The sequence below is a fragment of the Trematomus bernacchii genome, unplaced genomic scaffold, assembly GCF_902827165.1.
Source record: "Trematomus bernacchii unplaced genomic scaffold, fTreBer1.1, whole genome shotgun sequence".
Taxonomy (NCBI): Eukaryota; Metazoa; Chordata; class Actinopteri; order Perciformes; family Nototheniidae; genus Trematomus; species Trematomus bernacchii.
This window is the reverse complement of record NW_022987689.1, coordinates 11,983,232-12,002,279: the sequence shown is the minus strand read 5'-3', so window position 1 is coordinate 12,002,279 and position 19,048 is coordinate 11,983,232. Positions and strand designations below refer to the sequence as shown.

General features: G+C 39.9%; 1 protein-coding gene across 1 annotated transcript; it reads right to left on the bottom strand.

Annotated features, from left to right (window-relative positions):
• Positions 1-1,785: 1,785 nt before the first annotated feature.
• Positions 1,786-8,891, bottom strand: ednrba (endothelin receptor Ba). The gene is made up of 8 exons (XM_034137168.1): positions 8,619-8,891; positions 7,241-7,719; positions 6,288-6,400; positions 5,038-5,242; positions 4,334-4,483; positions 3,851-3,984; positions 3,604-3,712; positions 1,786-2,791 (listed from the first exon to the last, which is right to left on the bottom strand). The coding sequence occupies exons 2-8, from the start codon at positions 7,652-7,654 to the stop codon at positions 2,657-2,659; spliced, it is 1,260 nt and encodes a 419-aa protein (XP_033993059.1). The 5' UTR covers positions 7,655-7,719; positions 8,619-8,891; the 3' UTR covers positions 1,786-2,656.
• Between the last annotated feature and the right edge of the window lie 10,157 nt (positions 8,892-19,048).

Below are 19,048 nucleotides of genomic sequence, written 5' to 3'. Positions count from 1 at the left end.
CCACCTACACTGCGTTACTATAGATACTGCCCCAGTTCCTAAACTGTAATGGAAGCGCAGCATTAAAGTGAGCCGGGCCTAACAAGGCCTAACAAAACCGTACTAAGTCGAGCGAGGCCTGCGGTGGAAATGCGCCATAAGCAACGTTGGCAACTTTCTAGGCCTGTTTCTTTTTGTAGCAGGGATCGTAAGAGGAAAATCAATCACATAATCAGAGAGCCGATGCCAGTATCCACAAGCAGATACATCAATAACTCTGTTTAGAGAAGAAAGGAGTGAGTTAAAGTGGACCTATCATGCTATATTTAAATGATATATTGTAGGGCCATACCTATATAAGGTATATTTATACGTTTCTGTTTTCAAAATACCAAACAGATCATGCATTTTAGCCATGCCTCATTTCGCTCTATGTGCTGTTTGCTGTCTACGGGGCTGATTTTGTGAGCTGCAGCTGACCACGCCCCCCTGCAGGAGAGGGGAGCCGTGCTCTGATCAAGTCAAGAGGGGGAGAAAAAAAGATCTCCGTCCTCCGTGTTTTATTATATTGTTATAGGCCTATATAGAGTCGTTATTCATTTGTTTTAAAGCTCAATAAATAACAAAGAAGACCTTTGACCGGCACTTTTCTAATTTTGTCCGGAAGATTGAAACTTTAACGGACATCTTGACCGGCGAAAGAAACTGAAACTGAAACTCTGCCGCACGGTCCCCTCGTTCCTTGGAAGAGGCGGAGAGGTGGGTGTTTGTCATCTGCTGGTGGACTAACCGGAGAGAATTACAGTGCTTGCCTCGACGGGGAGGGATTGCATTGAATTAAAGCAGCGGGAGCAAACGCTTGCCTCAGGGAGGGAGAAATAAAGCCACAGCGGAGAATAAACAGAAGGGTAACCATGGTAACTATGGGCGGGAAGTCTTCTTCGCTGCTTTTGTGGCAGACTACAGCGCCACTTACAGGCCTGGCATATGTACTACAGCGTCTCCAGCGCTTTCGAGCGGCAATGGCCGGCCGTGGCCCAACCCTACATTCCCCTGATAGGTGGAGAGTTGGCACAATAGCCGTATCGCCTCTTCTGTGACGTCATTGAAGTGTTCAAATCTGGATCAGTCTGTATCAGATCCGTTGCAGCCCCTTTTTTAGAGATTTGGGTATGGAGGAAAATAGAGAGGGTTGTGTTTTCTGACACTTGGTGAGTTCCCTGGAACACCGGGGACACATATTCATGTATAAAAGACGTACAAAAGTGCATTTTGCATGATAGGTCCCCTTTAAGGGAGGAATGTACTGAATTTGATTTATTTGACTAAAGTCTGCTTACAGCACTGGGTTTGATTTGATGTCCAACCACACTGAATTGTTTGAAACCATAATGGAAGAACGGAGGCAACAGAGTTTATTGGGAGGAGTGAAGACAGCAATGTGGAGAGAAGGACGAAGACATAAACCGAGGCGAGGTGGTGAGAGATCACAGGACAGAGAGCTTCTTTGAGCTAAAGTGACATGTGTGACACTGGTTTAGCCTGAAGGAACATTCCCAGGTCAGAGCTGTGTGTGTGTGTGTGCGTGTGTGTAACTGGGGAGAAAGATTGGGTGATCACAGTAATGTTCTGTGTTAGCATGCACCATCACATGATGCCGCCTGCCGTCACACTTAAATCAAGCCCTCTCATACACAACCAGAGTCAGGCCAAGATAAAAGACAAAGCTAGAACATTCAGTCATAAATGATTATGATGGTGTGTCTGAACACAAATCTGCTTGAAAATGTATGTTTTTTCTTTATTTCAAAATGACAAGTGACTAGTTTTTTCTTTATTATATTCATTTGTATTTATTCCAAAAAGAAACCCTTACCTCTTGTCATACCAGCTATAGTTTAGGAGTCAGAGTAAAATAATGTGGAGCAAATGCTATCGCAAAACACATGAAGCCTCAAGAACAGGCCAAATATTGAACAATATCATACAATAGCGGAATGGTCACACAAATCACATCAACATCAGTAGTTTAATAACTGGTGGAAAAATTACAAATACGATGCATTTAAAGGCAATAATGTCACATGCGGAAAAGTATTCAATATAAAGGAAATACAAAAAAACGTAAACAAATCTCGAAGAAGAGCAAGGTTTCACTGTTTAAAATGTTCAAAGTTGCTGCAGTGAGTGGTAGCAACACAGCGTAACACTATAATGTCGTCCGTACAATGCAGAAGTTATTGCAAGATTCAAAACGTCAAAGTAACATTCAGCTGCAAGGCTGATGAGCTGTCTTGGCTAATAGACCCTTGATCCTCAAATTTTACACAACACTTGTGCTGAACTTCGCCAACCATTTAGTTTTCGATATTTGTCGTTTCGAACACTTCTTTTGCCTGCTTCATAAACATCTCACACTTATATCCAAAACTACCGCTTTTGGAGAGCACATGTTTCTTCTTGAACAGGGAGAGTGTGCAGCAGTCCATAATGGCAAGTGTTCAGAGTTTATTGTTTAAAGGAGTTTCCCCTCTCTGATTTCCAAAGGATGTCTTCTAAAATAGAGGGTACTTTATATGATGTTTTTGACGAGACAAGAATAGGCATGTATCCTCATTCAGTCATCCATACTTCTTTTTGTCATCATATCTACTCCTCTTTTACGTTACCTCCCTCCTCAGGCCGTAGTGGACTTGTTGGTCATGCGGGAGTGGCTCTGGTCGGAGGCTCGATCGGTGACTTTCAGCTTCATGCACGACTGCTTCTCATCCATCAACATCTCAGCTGGTAGGCACCAGCAGCACAGACAGGACTAGAGGAGGGAGAAACGTGGATCGAGAAATAATGAAGTATAGGCTGAGAGAAAGGTTTAGCATACATTGTTCACACCTAATAGAAAAGCAAGTGGTTCCTTTTTCTCTTTTGTTGCTGTTTACTCCGACTTGCGTCACTACAAACGTAATTTCTTAACATGTACAGCTGGCAAAGCGCATGTTCTGTTTCTCTATCTTTCCCTCCTTTTCTTTCTCAACAGTGGCTCAAACAACACTGAGATAATAATTCCTATCTCATACTCTGTAGCTCTTGCAAAGTCTAACAAGCTAGCTGCTAGCTAGACCTAACACATCTACCATCGAAACACCACCACCGCACCTTGTGTGTCTTGGTGGTTTGAGGCCTAGAGGTAGTTGAAATTGTTTGAAAGCTTAAGGTTAGCTAAAAATACCAATAAAAGTATTTTGTTTGTCCTTTCAAGAAAATTCAAAATAAATATAAGGCATGCAATTGGTTAGCTTAGCTTGGCATAGAAATAATTGTATGTGTTTCCATCGCTAAAAAAATCTGAAAGAATATACTTAAATTAACTAGAATGAGTATTTTTTTTTTTCAGTCAGCTGAGAGAAATGGACTTCACATGACAATGTTCACAACTTGGATTAAATGTTATAAAAAATTGCTTGATTATTTTACAAAGAGGATTCTCATGGAAACATATTCAGACTTAACGACTGCCTCAAAAGTAGAGTCACCTCTGTTTTTCTGTGTCTGACTGTCTGTTGGCAAAATGTCGATCTATTCTTTAGGACGTTTTGACTCTGCACATTGCATATGGTACACCCTTACCCTGAAGCAGTTCTTGAAGCGCTTGCTGACAATGTAGAGGGCGATTGGGTTGATGCAGGAGTTTACAGACGCCATGTTAATGCCAATGTAGTCCAACACCAAAAAGAAACTAAAAGGGTTACAGAGACAAATTAGTGTACCATAACTCTGCCTTCCTGCAGGGTGAATCATTATTCTGCTGAATTCTCCAGTCTTCTCTGTCCTATATTTTCTTGTGTACTGCAGATTATGTGTTGTCTTGTTATACCTGAGCAGTTCGCATCTGTTTGGATCTTTTTCATCGTAGATAGTTAGCTTCAGGATACGGCTGAGGTGGAGCGGCAGCCAGCACAGAGCGAAGACCAGAACCAGACAGAACACGGTCTTAGCCACCTCCCTTCGCTGAACACACACAAACACACATAAATCACAGTACAGTTTGTCCTGACAGCTCTAAGCCAGATGGAGACATGGTGAAATGTAGGCACAAAGAAGTCTAACATCATTGAGATATTTTTGCCTAAAGGTCATTAAAGTTTTAAGCTGGGGTAGTGAAAAAGACACAACTGTATTTTGTAGCTCTAATTTGACACACTAGTGAGTGTATGAATGGTCTTCTGTCAAGTTTTCAACACAAAAGATTGTTTTTGTTCCACTATAGTTGATAAATGTAATATTTTAACACAAGATATGAAGACTGTTAGTGATGACTAAAATGGTGACTAAATGAGATAAAAAGCCATCAGCGAACCTGTTTGAGGTGGTCACTGAGAGCAATCTGGACTCCATTCTTCTTCCTCAGCATCTCACAGGTCATCAAGGTGTAGAAAATAGCCGTGCAGACCAACGGCAGACAGAAATATGCACTGAACAGCCACCAGTCCTTCGCTGATTTATAAAACTACAGGGAAGAAATAGGAGAACAGCAATGAGTTATACACAAGCATTTGTAGGAGGGAGCATAAGGTGAAACATGTCAGAGGAAAATGTCACGGCGTGTATCCCCAGTCTGACCTGCACCGCATTAAGGGACTCAAGGGTGTATCTCAAATTCACTTGCATTCAAAAATCAATTCATCAAAGTACCTCAGTGGATCATTGTTGTTATTTTAGGATGGAAGCCTCTTGAACACATTACGCACCCTCACAGGAACTACACTGTTTTATGTCAGCCAAAAGAGCGATAACTGCTGGAATACATTATTTTATGTTACATAGCTTAACTGTCTTTAAACTCAGTCTAACCCTGATCTAGCCAGGAACTCCTTCCCAGTATAGTTATTATGCACATATATTCATACACAAATCAGCATGGGTGCACGTCTCCTCTTGCGTCTTTACGTGTCAGTATGTATTACATGTGCAGGTTTGGGGCATGCACAGCTGTGTCAACACACACCGTTTTTTCCCCACACTGAATTATAAGCTTCATAGGGTCTGTGTGTCACAGCTCACCCTCATGAAATTCGTGTTCTGCATGGGGTGCAGCAAACAGATCCTCAAGTGGTCTCCTTTGTATTCCATGGTGAGCATGTCGAAGGCTATTGCCTCGGGCACAGCTAGGATGATGGATATTATCCAGATGAGCGCGATCTCGATAGCCATCCACTTTGGAACTCCGATCCCTTTGATGCGGCTCCACGAGGCCACTGCACGATACCTGGAATATTCAACATTTGCAGTCAGTCACCCTCCAAATATTATAAGTTAAAGGAATGGTTTGACTTTTTGGGAAACAATAATCACTTCAGCTCTTCTGAGCTAATTCATGAGAGATAGCTCAGAAGATCGATGCCCCTTTCATTTCTGTACATTAAATATGTCATAAACCAGCAGTGAGTTAGCTTAACTGAGCTAACTAGCACATTCAAGCTTTATTTATTCCTTTTTTTGGACCCCTGATTATGAAACCAGATACAATTTGTGAATTGATTGATTACTTTGTGACAAATAAGCAACCCAAAAAAAATCTGTTCATACAGTTTCTTCAATTAAACAATCAAATAGATTTGCTCAGACAGTTGACCAACTGGCAGGATCCTATTGACCCAGAGCAGTCTGTCCGAGGCTAACTGTTGTAGCTATATCAAATATGAGTGAATTTGAGCTCCCTCTGGTAAACAGTTGTGTGGTTTATTTATTTTGGGCTTTTTTTCGTGAAAGCTACGAACGGAGGAGATGAATCTGGTATAGGCTGCCTTTGTCTGGGTGAAGGGAATATCAAGTTTGTGGTCTTGGCTTGGACCAGACCTATGTTGTTGTTGTGTTACAATCCTTTTTTCAGAGGTCTTTTTTTGCACAATGTGATGGACGCCTTTATTAGCAGCGGCAACGTTTAGACCAATCGACCATGTTCCGAAAAAGGATAACATTAAATGTACCATACTGACATGAGGGTAGTCAGAAAGGTATTGTGTATTTAAAAATAGTTTGCACTAATTCTTTAAGTAATTATAGCATCAGACACCCTTCTCCACAGACAAAACTGATATCTACTGTACATTCCAGCTTTTTCTAAAGTAGGCCTTCTATAGGAATGTAGTTGACAGTCAAATACAGACAATCTTAACACATGCGATAACATAAGTGGCAATGTATTGATCAGCAAAGTTAACTCTGGTCACAAATCAGGTCAAAAGTAATTTGTCTGACAATATTTCCTTACTGTTGATTTCACCTGAGGAAGTATCATGTGTCATGATTACCTGTCAATACTCAAAGCGCACAGACTCAGCACTGTGATCCCCACTGAGGCTTTCTGGACAAACGGCACCAGCTTGCACAGAGTCACTCCAAAAGGCCAGTCCTCTGCCAAGAGCTGAAGAAAGAGGCATAAATAGTTGATGATGGATTGAAACCATGAGAGGGAGTGAAGCAAATCGTCTGGCTACACACTGTTCTCCCCAGCCCTCAGGCATCCAGTGTTGACTACGAATGTGTGAACCTGAACTTATCGGTTTCTGCAAATATCAAAAAGCTTTTTTTCCCCTCGTTTTTCGGTTACATACTTCTGGTCTTTTCATGAAAACAAAGTGAGGCCTCTGTTTAGCCTCAAGGCAAGGCAACCCAGACAGGTACAGTAGCTCCTCGAGAACAAAACTATGCTAAACCCGTACAGTCTTAAGACTTTTCATGTCTACTTTGGATGAGCGACTGGAATGTGAGTGTAGATCAATTGGAATCATATGCAGCGCGGTATCTCCCCAAACCACCGTGTCTCTCCTGTCTCTGCTCTGGTATGCAACAGCAGCCAGTTGTTTTAACATGCTTGCCCCCTTACCCAAATATACTTGGGACCTTTCTCTCTCACTCCCTCTTTTTCTCTCACACACACAAAATGAGCCCAACAGATAATAACATACCGGAGACATAAGGGGATCTGGAGGGGCTCAGAATCCAGTAGAGTAATAACATTGCAAAAGCCCCCTTTCAAAGACTGTGTGAGCACCCACATGTTGTGTGCATTAGGAAAGGGTGTGTCTGTTTGTTAGGGGTTTAATATCCAATATGCAGCACAAGTATTTGCATATGACTTTAAAATATACTATAATGAACTTAAGAACGTTAAATAACCAACATTCCATTGAAAATCCAAGGGACTTTTGAACTGACTGGATTAAAAAATGATTTTAAAGCCAAAATAATAAACCCAGCTCACCTTATAAACATTAATGGGAATTGCGATGATGATGTGCAACAGGTCTCCCAGTGCCAGGCTGCCGATCAGGATGTTCGGCCCATTACGCATGCACTTATTCTTATAGATGATTCTCAGCAGAGTCAAATTGCCAATAATACCCACGACAAACACCAGGCAGGACACCAACGTGTTGATGTACTTGAACGTGTCTCGGATTTCCGTGGGTCCGGTGCACATAGGAGGTAGCCGGCGGCGGGGCATGGTCATGTTGGGCCTCACCACACCTTGTGCATCTCTCTCCACAAGCCCAGGTATTTGGGTGACAGCAAAAAGGTCCTGGGGCGCTACTTCCTTTGGCTTCAACTGCCCACTGACCACAAGGACATAACCCGCCAAGAGGAGCACCTCCAAGCAGAGAAGATGAGTCTTCATCCTGGAAGATGGTTGTCAATATGTTTTTATCCAACACGTCTGAAACTGACCCTCTTCGAGTGTGCCTGGAACACAAATTGCAAGAAAGTACTTTATTATAATTTGTCTTCAGGATCATCAAAAAACGATTGAATCTGTTGTAGGGATATTAGGCTCAAGGGTTTATTATGTGAGTACAGCCAACGCAGCTGACATTCTTATATAAACTCACTTAAACGCTAAATTAAGAGCCGTAAGACACAAACAACACCATGGACATATTTGGTGCATACCATAGAGCCGATTCCCTGCTGGACAGACCTACTCTATTTCCCCACATTTTCTTCTCTCCACAATAGCTTTATATCAAATAGTGACCCTTAAAGACACACCCTGCTTAAACATAGTATTCATTTTGCCGTTGAGGGAATGTACAAATAAATATGATAGCTGATAGGAAGAGAGGGGATTAGAAAATGGGGAAGATCGTTTATTTTATTTTGGCTAAATATTTGACATTTTTGGGAGGGTTGGGGAAGATCTTTATTTTCATTATTTTAACTTCCCTTTAAGTAAATGGTTCCCCACTAAGTAAAAAATGAAATCCAAATATTTAATTTTCACATTTATATAGTTCGTCAAGGTGCACCTTTTCAAAGGAAAGAAATTAAATTTATTGATAACAGTTGTATTAATGTTTACACTGGTGACGTTCATTAGAAGTTCTAATAAAATAGGTAGATGATTAAAGAAGTCGTAACCACTGTTATATTGTCTTTGACATAGGTTGGGTTTTGCAGTTTCAAGTCAATACAGGTTAAAGTAAACATCAATAACCCTGAAGAAGGTTAAGAGGTTAAGTAACTTGGGAAAACACCTTTTTTAAATGTAAACAACCTCCCTTAACCAACTCAATCATTTTATTTGAGTCCCCAAAACAGTCAATAAATGTTCTCCAGTCCCTGCCGTTTAAGCTCTTACTTACCTAACTCCAAGCTGAGGTAGAAATCCTCCAATAATTGTGCCTCTTCGTTTAAACACTCCCAGTAACTTTCAAGCTCTCAGGACAGAGAAAAGTTCCCAAATTGGAGGGATGCTGTTTCTGAAGTGACAGTGCAGTCATCTCCACCAGCAGCTGTCCTCTCTGCCACTGGTGTCAAAGGGAAAAAGCTGCAGCTCTGTGCTCCAGTCGGCCTCTCGTAGTTCACTGCTCTCCGGTACTGTCTCAGTGTACACAGTCTCAAGAGTCTGCTGAGTTTGATCCCTGCCCTCCACCCCCTCCTCTTCTGATGGGGAGAAGGGGGTGGAGGAAGACAGAGGAAGGCAGGCAGGATGTTGCAACCTGTAGGCCAAGCTGTTACTCATTGTAATGTGAGAAATCACATCAAGAAAGCTGCAGAAAACACATTAGTCTTTACACGTCTTAAGTATTTGCAAATAATTGTTATCAAAATGTATTTCAAATGTCTGGAAAGGAGACCACACAACATAAATTGAGCAGTCAAAGTAAAATATTTGAAAAGTTTTGAATATACAACCTAAAAAAGTAACGGTTTGGCAGTTGAGCATTTTAGGGAAGAAACACATTTGCATCAACCTTTGAAACAATACATTTCTTTGTCCACTCATTTATAATATAAAGCTGTAGATGTGAAGATTGGTGCACCTTGAATCCTTAACAAGCGCTAAGCTAGCTATGACTTTGCCACAGCAGTGGTTGCTAACAAGCTAATATTTATTTAGGTTGAATGTTTACAAGAATTTTAGTTTAGCTTGTTAGCTAGTTAACGTTAGCTAATTAGCACTATTCTTGGACCTGCGTAGCATTGTAACTTGCCTATAAAAGCATTGGGCTTCATAATTACACATATGGAGCAGTTAATGCAGATGTAATGTGCTTCCTGCGGATCCTTAAAAGTAATTGAATTCATGAAATCTTATAATAAGGCTATAATGGTTAATAATCTTTCAAACTTAAAAATGCCCAGACAATGTAGGTAGCAAAAATAGTATTTTCATTTACGTGACAAGGCAATGGTTGTCTGCTAGCTACAACGTTCATGGAAACATTTGTTATGCTGCCATTAACATTCAGGCAATATTTACCATAACAAAATTTGACATTTAATGTATATGATTTCAAGTGGCATTAAGAAAAAACTAAATCTATAATTGTACTTAACTTGAGCTAAAGGAACCCAAATTTGACATATATGTAAACCTAGGTGCTACATTTGGGGAATTCTTTGCCGGACAATGAGAGTTTATACCATCTATCCACATTACTTAAAACTAAACATTGTCAAAATAATCGTTTTTATAAAAAGTCAAAGGATAATCAAAGTCAACAGGACCATAAGCATTACAAAACTTTCATCATGGCAATCCATCCAATATTGTTGGAGATATTTCAATCTGGACCAAACTGGTGGATTTTTAGACGTTGGTACTTTTGGTTTAAGATGATCAAGGCTTGGTGATAACTTTAGATTCCTAAGGGGGTTTCTCCTCTCTTCACCCTGATCTTTTCCACGTGCATTTGTTTTCTCTCTTTGACTGTACTGACAATGGTAAACATGCTTGTATGTTTTTGCTGTCACCCTTTAAGTTCTTCCATTCTCTACATCGTTTAGCAATTTTCTGGTCACATATGGATCCAATGACACACTGTGTAAAATGCAGTTTACATGACAGTAAGCACTCTTGCCTAGTCCTTTGTTTTTGCCTTATGACAGTAATCCTGCTACAAATATTTGTTATAACTGTATATCAATGATTTTAGGTGTGTCCTTTGAGCTGTCTGGACCACACCTGTGCTGGCATTGTGCTGATCCTCCCTGTGAGGCACATATTTTCTCTGAAAACTCTTACTCACAGGCCAGACAGCCATCAGCACCAGATGTGTTTCTCTGTTGATAGATTGCCATCTCAGTGGAGCCCTAAAAACTTCTATTATGTGTTTTTCTTCTGTTTGACTGCAGTCTGGCACTTCAGCAGGAGAGTTCAGGGGAAAGTGATTCTTATCGTTGTTACAGTGGTGTTCTACTCACTTGAACTGCATGGTATGCTCAACTTGATCCCTCTACAGCTGATGTGATAAATGAAGGGACTGTATGAAAATGATTACGGGGTTAGAAAAGGGGAAGTAATGTAACAGTGAAAATATGTAAGGGCAGTACAGGGAAAGATGAATTCAACTTTACGAGAAAAGTTGAATATATTACATTCATTTGACAGCTGTATTTACTGGTACCTTAAGAAATATAAGTGTTATTGTTATTATTATCATTATTATTATTATTATTATTATTATTATTATGCGCCGCTTTCCACCTTCTTCTCCAGTAGGACTTAGATGAGGGTGTTGCACTTTTCCTTGTCCTTCTCCTTATACATGTGATGTTTTGGTGTTGATGTTTTGGTGTTGTTGTTTTTAGTTTTTAGTTGTTGTTTTGTTTCTTTCCATTAACCGTCAAGTGGGAAATAAGTATTTGTTGTGTTTCTCTTAGTATACTAAGACACTGTTATGTTTGGCTGTGAAAAAAAAAAGAAAAAAAGAAAAGAAAATGTATTATGAAGGGCAGACCATCTATTTTTATTTTTATTTTAATTTTTTTAGAAAGGTGCAGGTCATATAAGATTTTTTTCTTCTTCCTGCTCCTTTCCGCTCAATGGTGTGTTGTACAGACATGTTTTGTTGGCAATTATTGTACAGTGAGTTTTGCGTACCATGACAAATAAAAATGAAATGAAATATAGATTTTGAATATGCAGTATGTAATACTTTTTTTATAATATGCATACAGGTTATAGATTTAATTGTCCAACAGTATACAAACTAATTAGGATTATCACTAGACCAACAAAATACTACAGTACTTCCTCATGCATTAATAATAAATAAAATGTTATAACACTTACTGGTCTATTGTCTAATATACAGTACAGTAGATGTAAGCTACTGTATTGATATCTGAATGGTGTTTATCGAACAAATCTGAAGACTCAATTATCTGATTAAACCCAGAAATGTGGCTGAACGCTTAAAAATGGAGAAAGATTTCAGACCCTTCACAATCTATTGCATTCTAATTGTATTGGAAGTTTATTTAAACCTTCAGTTTTTAAGATTTGTAGATCAACTACATCCCACAGCTAATCAAAAACTTTCCCTCATGCCCGCCCTTCTTCCTTTCGACAACAATATCCCTATTTGTCCGTCGACCTCATGTGTGCCTCTCTTCCCAAAATGGCATGTAGAACTGTGAAATGCTCCCCATGCCATGTGATGGCAAAGCTATCTCAATATCACGCCTAAGATGCGAGGAGCAGTAGGCAAGCCTTGTGAGTACTGAGACAGTCCTCTGGCTCAGGTTCAAGCCCCTGGAGGCATCAAACATCGAACACTGAAACCCTACATGACTCCAAAAGTTTGGTCTGCAATGGAGACAAAAACGTTTTTGATTGGGGATCATATACAGACTCAAAAAACCTCCAACAAATTGCACATATCAAAGGGATATTGAGTGAGAGGGGTTTAATAGAGTTAACAGTAATGGGACCCAATGGGACAAAAAACCTAATGTTGTGAACAGTTTGTTATTATTTTTCTAATAATGAGTTAGACCCATACTGTAAAAAGGGCTTTTTTAAACATTTCATGGTATCAAGGGCTCGATGTTACTTACCCTGGAGCAGAATTGGACAGCAGTGCATTACGCTGTTATGCGTTGCAGTAACTTTTTTCAGAAACACTGAGTGTGCTAGATTATAATTTGAAGACAGAAGAAGTCTAACATGTCCACTAGAAATATGCTAGATTAGTCCAGGTGCTGAAAGGGGTGGAGTAACAACTGAAAGAACAGAAATTAGCCTGGTCCCTTTTCATGTTCTCTTACCTCTATATAATCAAGGTAAAGCATGGAAGAGAAATAGGGCCAGGAATAAGGGTAAAACTATTAGGAGGAAGATATTCTTTAAGAATAAAGTCATATATCATTACCATAGACCAGAGGAGGATGATCTTTTCTCCTTTGCATTTCGAGGATAAATCAAACATTTTGAGGATAAATCTAAATGTTCAGAATAGAAATCGAAATGTCAACACTTCCTCCTTTCATTTTTCGCCCCTAATTTATTTCCGTTGTAACGCTACATCACCAGGTTTAGTTTACACTCATGTTTGACGGGACTTAATGCAATGGGGCTAATGCTGTTGCTGTAGAATGTTTCTATTAATTAATACTAATGACTAATATGAAATTTGATTTATTGCATTTGTGAAGTAACTGGCCCTGGCTGCTTCGGAGTCTTTTTAATTGCTGACAATGGCCTATGGGACTGCAGCAGTTTACTACCTTAAAATGAGCCTTAAGATGAATGGGTTAACTGTCACTGAAACCAATGCTTTACTATCTCCCATTTTTGTGAACGACTTTTACTGCTCTCCTTTGACATTTACAATTTAAAGCTATAAGAGGGGCTCACGCTTTCTTCTTATGTTTTTTTTTTGCAGGTTTTTTTTTCTATTTTACGGGAGAAGCAGAATCTTATCTTCAGTTATATCTAACGAGCACAAAGAGCTGACTTGTTTTGAACAAGCGGGGATTCATCGACCTGGGTGTCAACAAGAGGACACATCACCTAACAAACAATACACCCTCTGAGTTCACCCTGTTAGACACAGGACATACTGAATTATGCCTGCCGGTGTGTTGTTATGCATACATCTTGTGTGTGTCCTTGTTCAGAGTGTCAGAACAGGCAGAAGTTTGCCCTGTAGCCTTGTAATCTGGGCGGTGGGTTAATAGAGAGTAATTAGCTTCCACTTTATAACATCCATAAAAAAAGGAACTCCTGATTCTTTCTTCACTCCATTAATCCTTTGTTCCCTCTGCTTCCCGAAGTGCCTTTGTTCATTTATTTCCACTGGATCCTTGAATTGAATTGCATATCGAAGAAAGAAGCTTCTGTTTCAAATAAAATACATATTTAATCCTGGAAAAAATGAACCCCTGATTCCCTGTGATCGCAATTATTGGAAGATTCTGTGCTTTATGTGAACGTCACTTCATCTGGTCAATACACACAGCTGTAAAATAATTCTGGCAAAAGACGGGGAAAAAAAGTACATGAAAGTCTTAAGAGAATGCCGTGCTCAGACATTTTACATACAGTATATCAATCTTCCTGATGTAAAAGTGAATTTCTTCAAGGTGTTTCCACTGCCTGCAATACGGGCAGAAGTGAAAGGTGTTGAATTTGAACCCACAGAGTGTAGTGCAAAAGCAGCATAGAGTGATACAGGAATGAGTCTTAAAACCTGTAAATGAGTTAGCATTTTAACACTCTCAAAGTCAACGTGTTTTTGGTTAACAAAGGCTGTTGAGTTTTTCACGTTTTGCTTGATAAAGAAATCCTTTGAAGTATGTCACACGATGTCCCTGAAGGACAGTATCCCAGTTTAAGTCCTGAAATTCGCAAATTAGTTAGCATTTTAGCACTTTGCGTTTACTCGTTACGAAAGTCAATGGATTTTTGACTAGGTCTTCGTTTAGGTGTCGGAAATAAGATCTGTGGTTAATGCAGGCTTAAGAAATATTAACGTTTTATTCTACAGCATAAAATACATCAGTACCCCAACCGTGAATGTCTGAAGCTTCAATGTGTCTTAAAAACGGTTGTTACCAACAGCTAAATAAATAAGCTTAGCCGTGGGGATTTAGTTTGGTTATAGCCTAACGATAATTATTTACGTCAGGCGATTGCATTTACGCTTTAAAAATCGTAAAGTGGTTTTAATGTACATATAAAAAAACGTGTGTTTGCGGCAGAGTTTATCACTTTTTTTTACGAGGGAGCACTTACGATGCTATCTTCTGGGTCAGCTTTCCAAAATATGTAATTGCTGCGCCACACTATACTGTGTGTGATTTATTCTTCATATACCCTTTTAAGATGAGTACTTAATGCAGTACTTTTCTTTTATCATAAAGTCTTTCTGAGAGGGGTTTGGACTCAGCTGTGCACAGTCAAAGTGCCAGAAATAGTGCCAGATATAGGCAGGGGAAAAAAGGCCTGGATGTAGGTACATTTCAGCATGTTAACTGATACATACATCACAGACGGAGCCAGTCCCCTCCTCTCTAAATGACGAATGATTTAACTTGAAAGGCTAGCAGATGGTAATTAAAGCTCTTTTACAATGATAGGCGCAGTTGCAGTCCCCACAGGTAGTTGTGAAATGTCCTTTACCATCTCCACGGTTTGACTTTCCCCTTTGTTGAGAGACAAAAAGGAGACGTTGTGCCCCTCCGATGCTCTTCACATCAACATTATGAACCGATGAAACATAATGAAACGACTTAGCTGCAGCCCTCGGGCTACCCCTGCACCCAGGATGCAACGCTGCATGTGCTTGTGTGTGTATGTCATTGTGCGGGTTTATTCCCCCTCAGGCCATCTTCTGTTCTCTCTTTTCTCTCTGTGTGGCTGTCCTCCTGTGATAATGGCCCGTTGACTCTGAGCCCTTCTTGAAATCAACACAATACACTCTTATGTGCATGCGTGTCACTGTCTCAAAGTCTTTCCCTAAATCTTCAAAAGAGAACAGACATAGTTTTTCATTAGCAACACAGAAAAAGGAAAATATGGAGATAAGTTTAGATAACACTCTTTTTGAAGAACCCATTTAGTGCATTATGAGGGCATTTTAGTAAATGATATCTTTAAAACCAATGAACACATAGTGCTTTCTCATGCACTGCAATGTCATACAACATTATAGATTCATTTTCATGCAGAATTTATGCGGCATCAAGTGTTCAATGTATTGGCATCTTACACAATAATCACTTTTAAAGCATCCTAGATTCTTTTAAAAGCATGAAAATGCATTAGACTTTACTTGCCACCAACAATGAAACGTCATATCGAAGCATGCATAGATGCATGATTAAATGATTGATTCCTCTTTTGGATCCATTTATTGATGTCTGATAAATTGTTGGTTTGAAAAGAAATAGACACAGGTTTATTAGCGCTACTCATTGAAGGGGTCCTATTATGCTTTTTGGGGTTTTCTCTATGTGCTATATAGGTTTTCGTGCATGTAAACGCAAAGGCTAAAATCCCAAAGTTCCCTCAGCACTGTCTGATCATTTACGCATGTAAACATCTCACAGTAAGGGCACACATTCAATTATAAAACCTAAACATGAGCATAAAATTGCCCTTTTTGGGATGAAAAGGCCTTTGTTATCACATTTAATTTCTCTTCTTCAAAGATATAAACTTGATTTCAAATGTTCCTAGAAACTTTTTTTCATTCCATTTAAGAGAGCCATTCATTTCAAGTTTAGATATGATCTTGACCAATTCCATGTAGTTTGTGTAATTACCCGTACCCTTATTACTAGGAATAAGTAAGCATATTTCTTCTTGATCTCTTCTGGCAGGGTTTTTTATTTAGAGAAATAACAAAACCACTAAACAATTTTCTTAAAGAATCTTCAGAGAAGCCATTTATATGACATGACATGACATACTGTATATGATATGTGTATAAGTTTCCCACATATTGTACATGGAACACGGCTACTCTGAGTGCATAACATGCTAAGGTTGCACAGAAGCAGGAGAGACTCGCTCAAACACGCTTGTTCGGACAACATGTGCTAGAAAGCTCTGATCTGATGTTATCAGCTTTCACATGGTGTGTGTTTTGCATGCATGTGTATGACGTATGTGCTTTGAGTATAGATGTTAGATGTCCATGTGATCGTCCTAAGACAACCTGTCTGCAGGGGTTCAAACAGTGCGCAGGTCTTTTTTTCCCACAATGAGTCTCCTTCCTCTTGTAGGTCTCTCCTCCACACATGATTTTGTGTACTCCATCTTATGGACTCTTTCACAGAAACACGCCTGCCTCCCTTATTCATGTCTTTCTTCTTCTTCACTCCCTCACTTCTGAAAGAAATGATTCATCTAAATTGCCATCTTTTCTTGGAAATCAGAGTGTTCATTTATTAAACGGCCTCACACAGACACATAACAGCACCACCAGCATGTGAAATTATGAAAGACACACTTTCACCTTGGACGGGGTCAGGATCACCACCGAAGCCGTGCTTATCTTTGCAAAAGATAATAATGTAGTAGTCATCCGGTGGGAGAAAGCAGTGGAACAGCAATTTTGCTTCAACGTCTTCTGGACTTGCAATCCTTATAAAGGATTTTCTACGGGGGAATGTGACTTTCCCTAATTCAATTTCTCCCTCTCTGTCCCTTGTCCTTTAGTGACACCCTCACAGTAATTAAAGTGGTTCAAAAATAATTATAACACTATTCATCCGCAGTGAAACTTAACGCATGATAGTGTGCACACGGTGTAAGCAGTGCACAGTGAGCAGCTTAGTACATGTAATATGCCACAAAGGGGGCTCTTCCTCTCCCCCTCTGTCACTCTCTTTCTGTTTCACATACATTGTGCACAGTCATTCATCATGCTATCACCTTCCTTTGCAGAAAAACACAACAATATTGCACTCTCTATGTATAATCAGAATCAGAATACCTTTATTAGTCCCAGAGGGGAAATGTACGTAGTTACATCAGAAAAAAGAGCCACAGACAGCTTAATTCTTAGTTACATGTTATGTTACATGCATTAAAAAGTACTAAGTTATGATATAATAAAAAATATAATAAAAAATAAAAAGTTACATAATTTTCCAAATACACATCCTGTTACAGTTCTTAGGATTTAGCAGCCAGGTATATATAGCACAGTTTTAACGGCATATATATATATATTCCACATATAGCACATATTGCACATAGTTGGATGGTATTTAACAGCAGCAAGTTACACAATTTACAAAATACACATCTTGTAACAGTTCTAAGGATTTAGCAGCCAGGTATATATTACACAGTTATTAACGGCATATATATATATTGCACATATAGCACATATTGCACATAGTTGGTTGGTATTTAACAGCAAGGGGTGTTATAGTCTGTGCTGTGGTGTGTGTGGGGGGGTCTACCAGGGGCTGTGCTGGTTGTATAGTCTGACCACTGCAGGAAGGAAGGACCTGCGGTATCTCTCCGTGAGACAGCGGGGGTGCAGCAGCCTGTCGCTGAAGGAGCTGCACAGTGAGGACAGGGTGTCCTGGAGGGGGTGGGACACATTGTCCAGCAGGGAGGACAGCTTGGCTGCCATTCTCCTGTCTCCCACCACCTCCACAGTGTCCAGAGGACTCCCAAGGACAGAGCTGGCCTTCCTTACCAGTCTGTTCAGTCTCTTCCTGTCAGCAGCCGAGATGCTGCTGCTCCAGCAGGCCACACCATAGAAAATGGCTGATGCCACAACAGAGTCATACAATGTCTGAAGGAGTGCCCCCTGCACCCCGAAAGACCTCAGTCTCCTCAGCAGAAAGAGTCTGCTCTGTCCCTTCTTGTACAGAGCAGCAGAATTATTAGTCCAGTCCAGTTTATTGTTCAGATGAACGCCCAGGTATTTGTAAGATTTCACAATCTCAATGTCCGCTCCCTGGATGTTCACTGGTGTCGGGGGGGAGTGTTGGTGCCGTCTGAAATCCACCACCAGCTCCTTGGTCTTCCCTGCGTTCAGCTGGAGGTGAACTTACAAAAGCCAGAGTCTGTTAGGCTAGTCCATGAGAGCTACATTGATACTATAGTTTTCTTTTAAGTCTGGTTTGGTTTCACAGTTAAAAAATGTACCCAATAATAAGGGGTAAACATCGAAATAAACAAGCGCAGGGAAATCGCTAACTAAGCAACATTGAGTAGAACAGCCCGCAGCTTTTCCTTTTTTATGGTACTAACCGGAGCATGATAACTACTTTGTTCAAAGACTTGTTCAACCATGCACTGAACAAGTCTTTTTAGGTGACCCAAAAGGTTACAATTATATTTGAAGACCTGAAAACACATGAAACATGGAGAACACCCAAACCGGACAATCCTTGGTACAGCCTGTCTATCGCCACATAAAAAGGTCCGCAGATGATGCTTTATCCTGTTCTTTTACCTTTTGCACCATAATTAACTCGAAGAACATCTTGCTGAATTGAAGAAAGCTTCGGACTAGCAATTTCATTTGTTTATTGAGGTAATAAATCAAGTGAGAATAGGTTATTTTTCTTACAGACTTATTTGGCAACTAGTTAAATTGCCCCCTGCTGGCCATCAAAAATACTATAAGTGTAAGGGACTTCTGCATTGGCTTCCCTTTTCAGACTTGGAGGTTGCAGCTTGGTGTGGACTAAGCCTTGGCTAAAAATGCCAAGTGAGCATGTATTTGTTAAGTATTTAAACTGCATGCAGTAATGCTTCACATATATGTTCTTGCTGTCCTTGCACTTTTATATTTTTAACTACAAGCCTGGG

Excerpts from the sequence above, each read along its gene's own strand:
- ednrba (XM_034137168.1), bottom strand. The coding sequence starts at position 7,654 with ATGAAGACTCATCTTCTCTGCTTGGAGGTGCTCCTCTTGGCGGGTTAT. Across the intron at positions 6,401-7,240 it reads TTCCCATTAATGTTTATAAG|CTCTTGGCAGAGGACTGGCC; the intron begins GTGAGCTGGGTT and ends CTCTTTCTTCAG. Across the intron at positions 2,792-3,603 it reads GCTTCAAGAACTGCTTCAGG|TCCTGTCTGTGCTGCTGGTG; the intron begins GTAAGGGTGTAC and ends TCCCTCCTCTAG.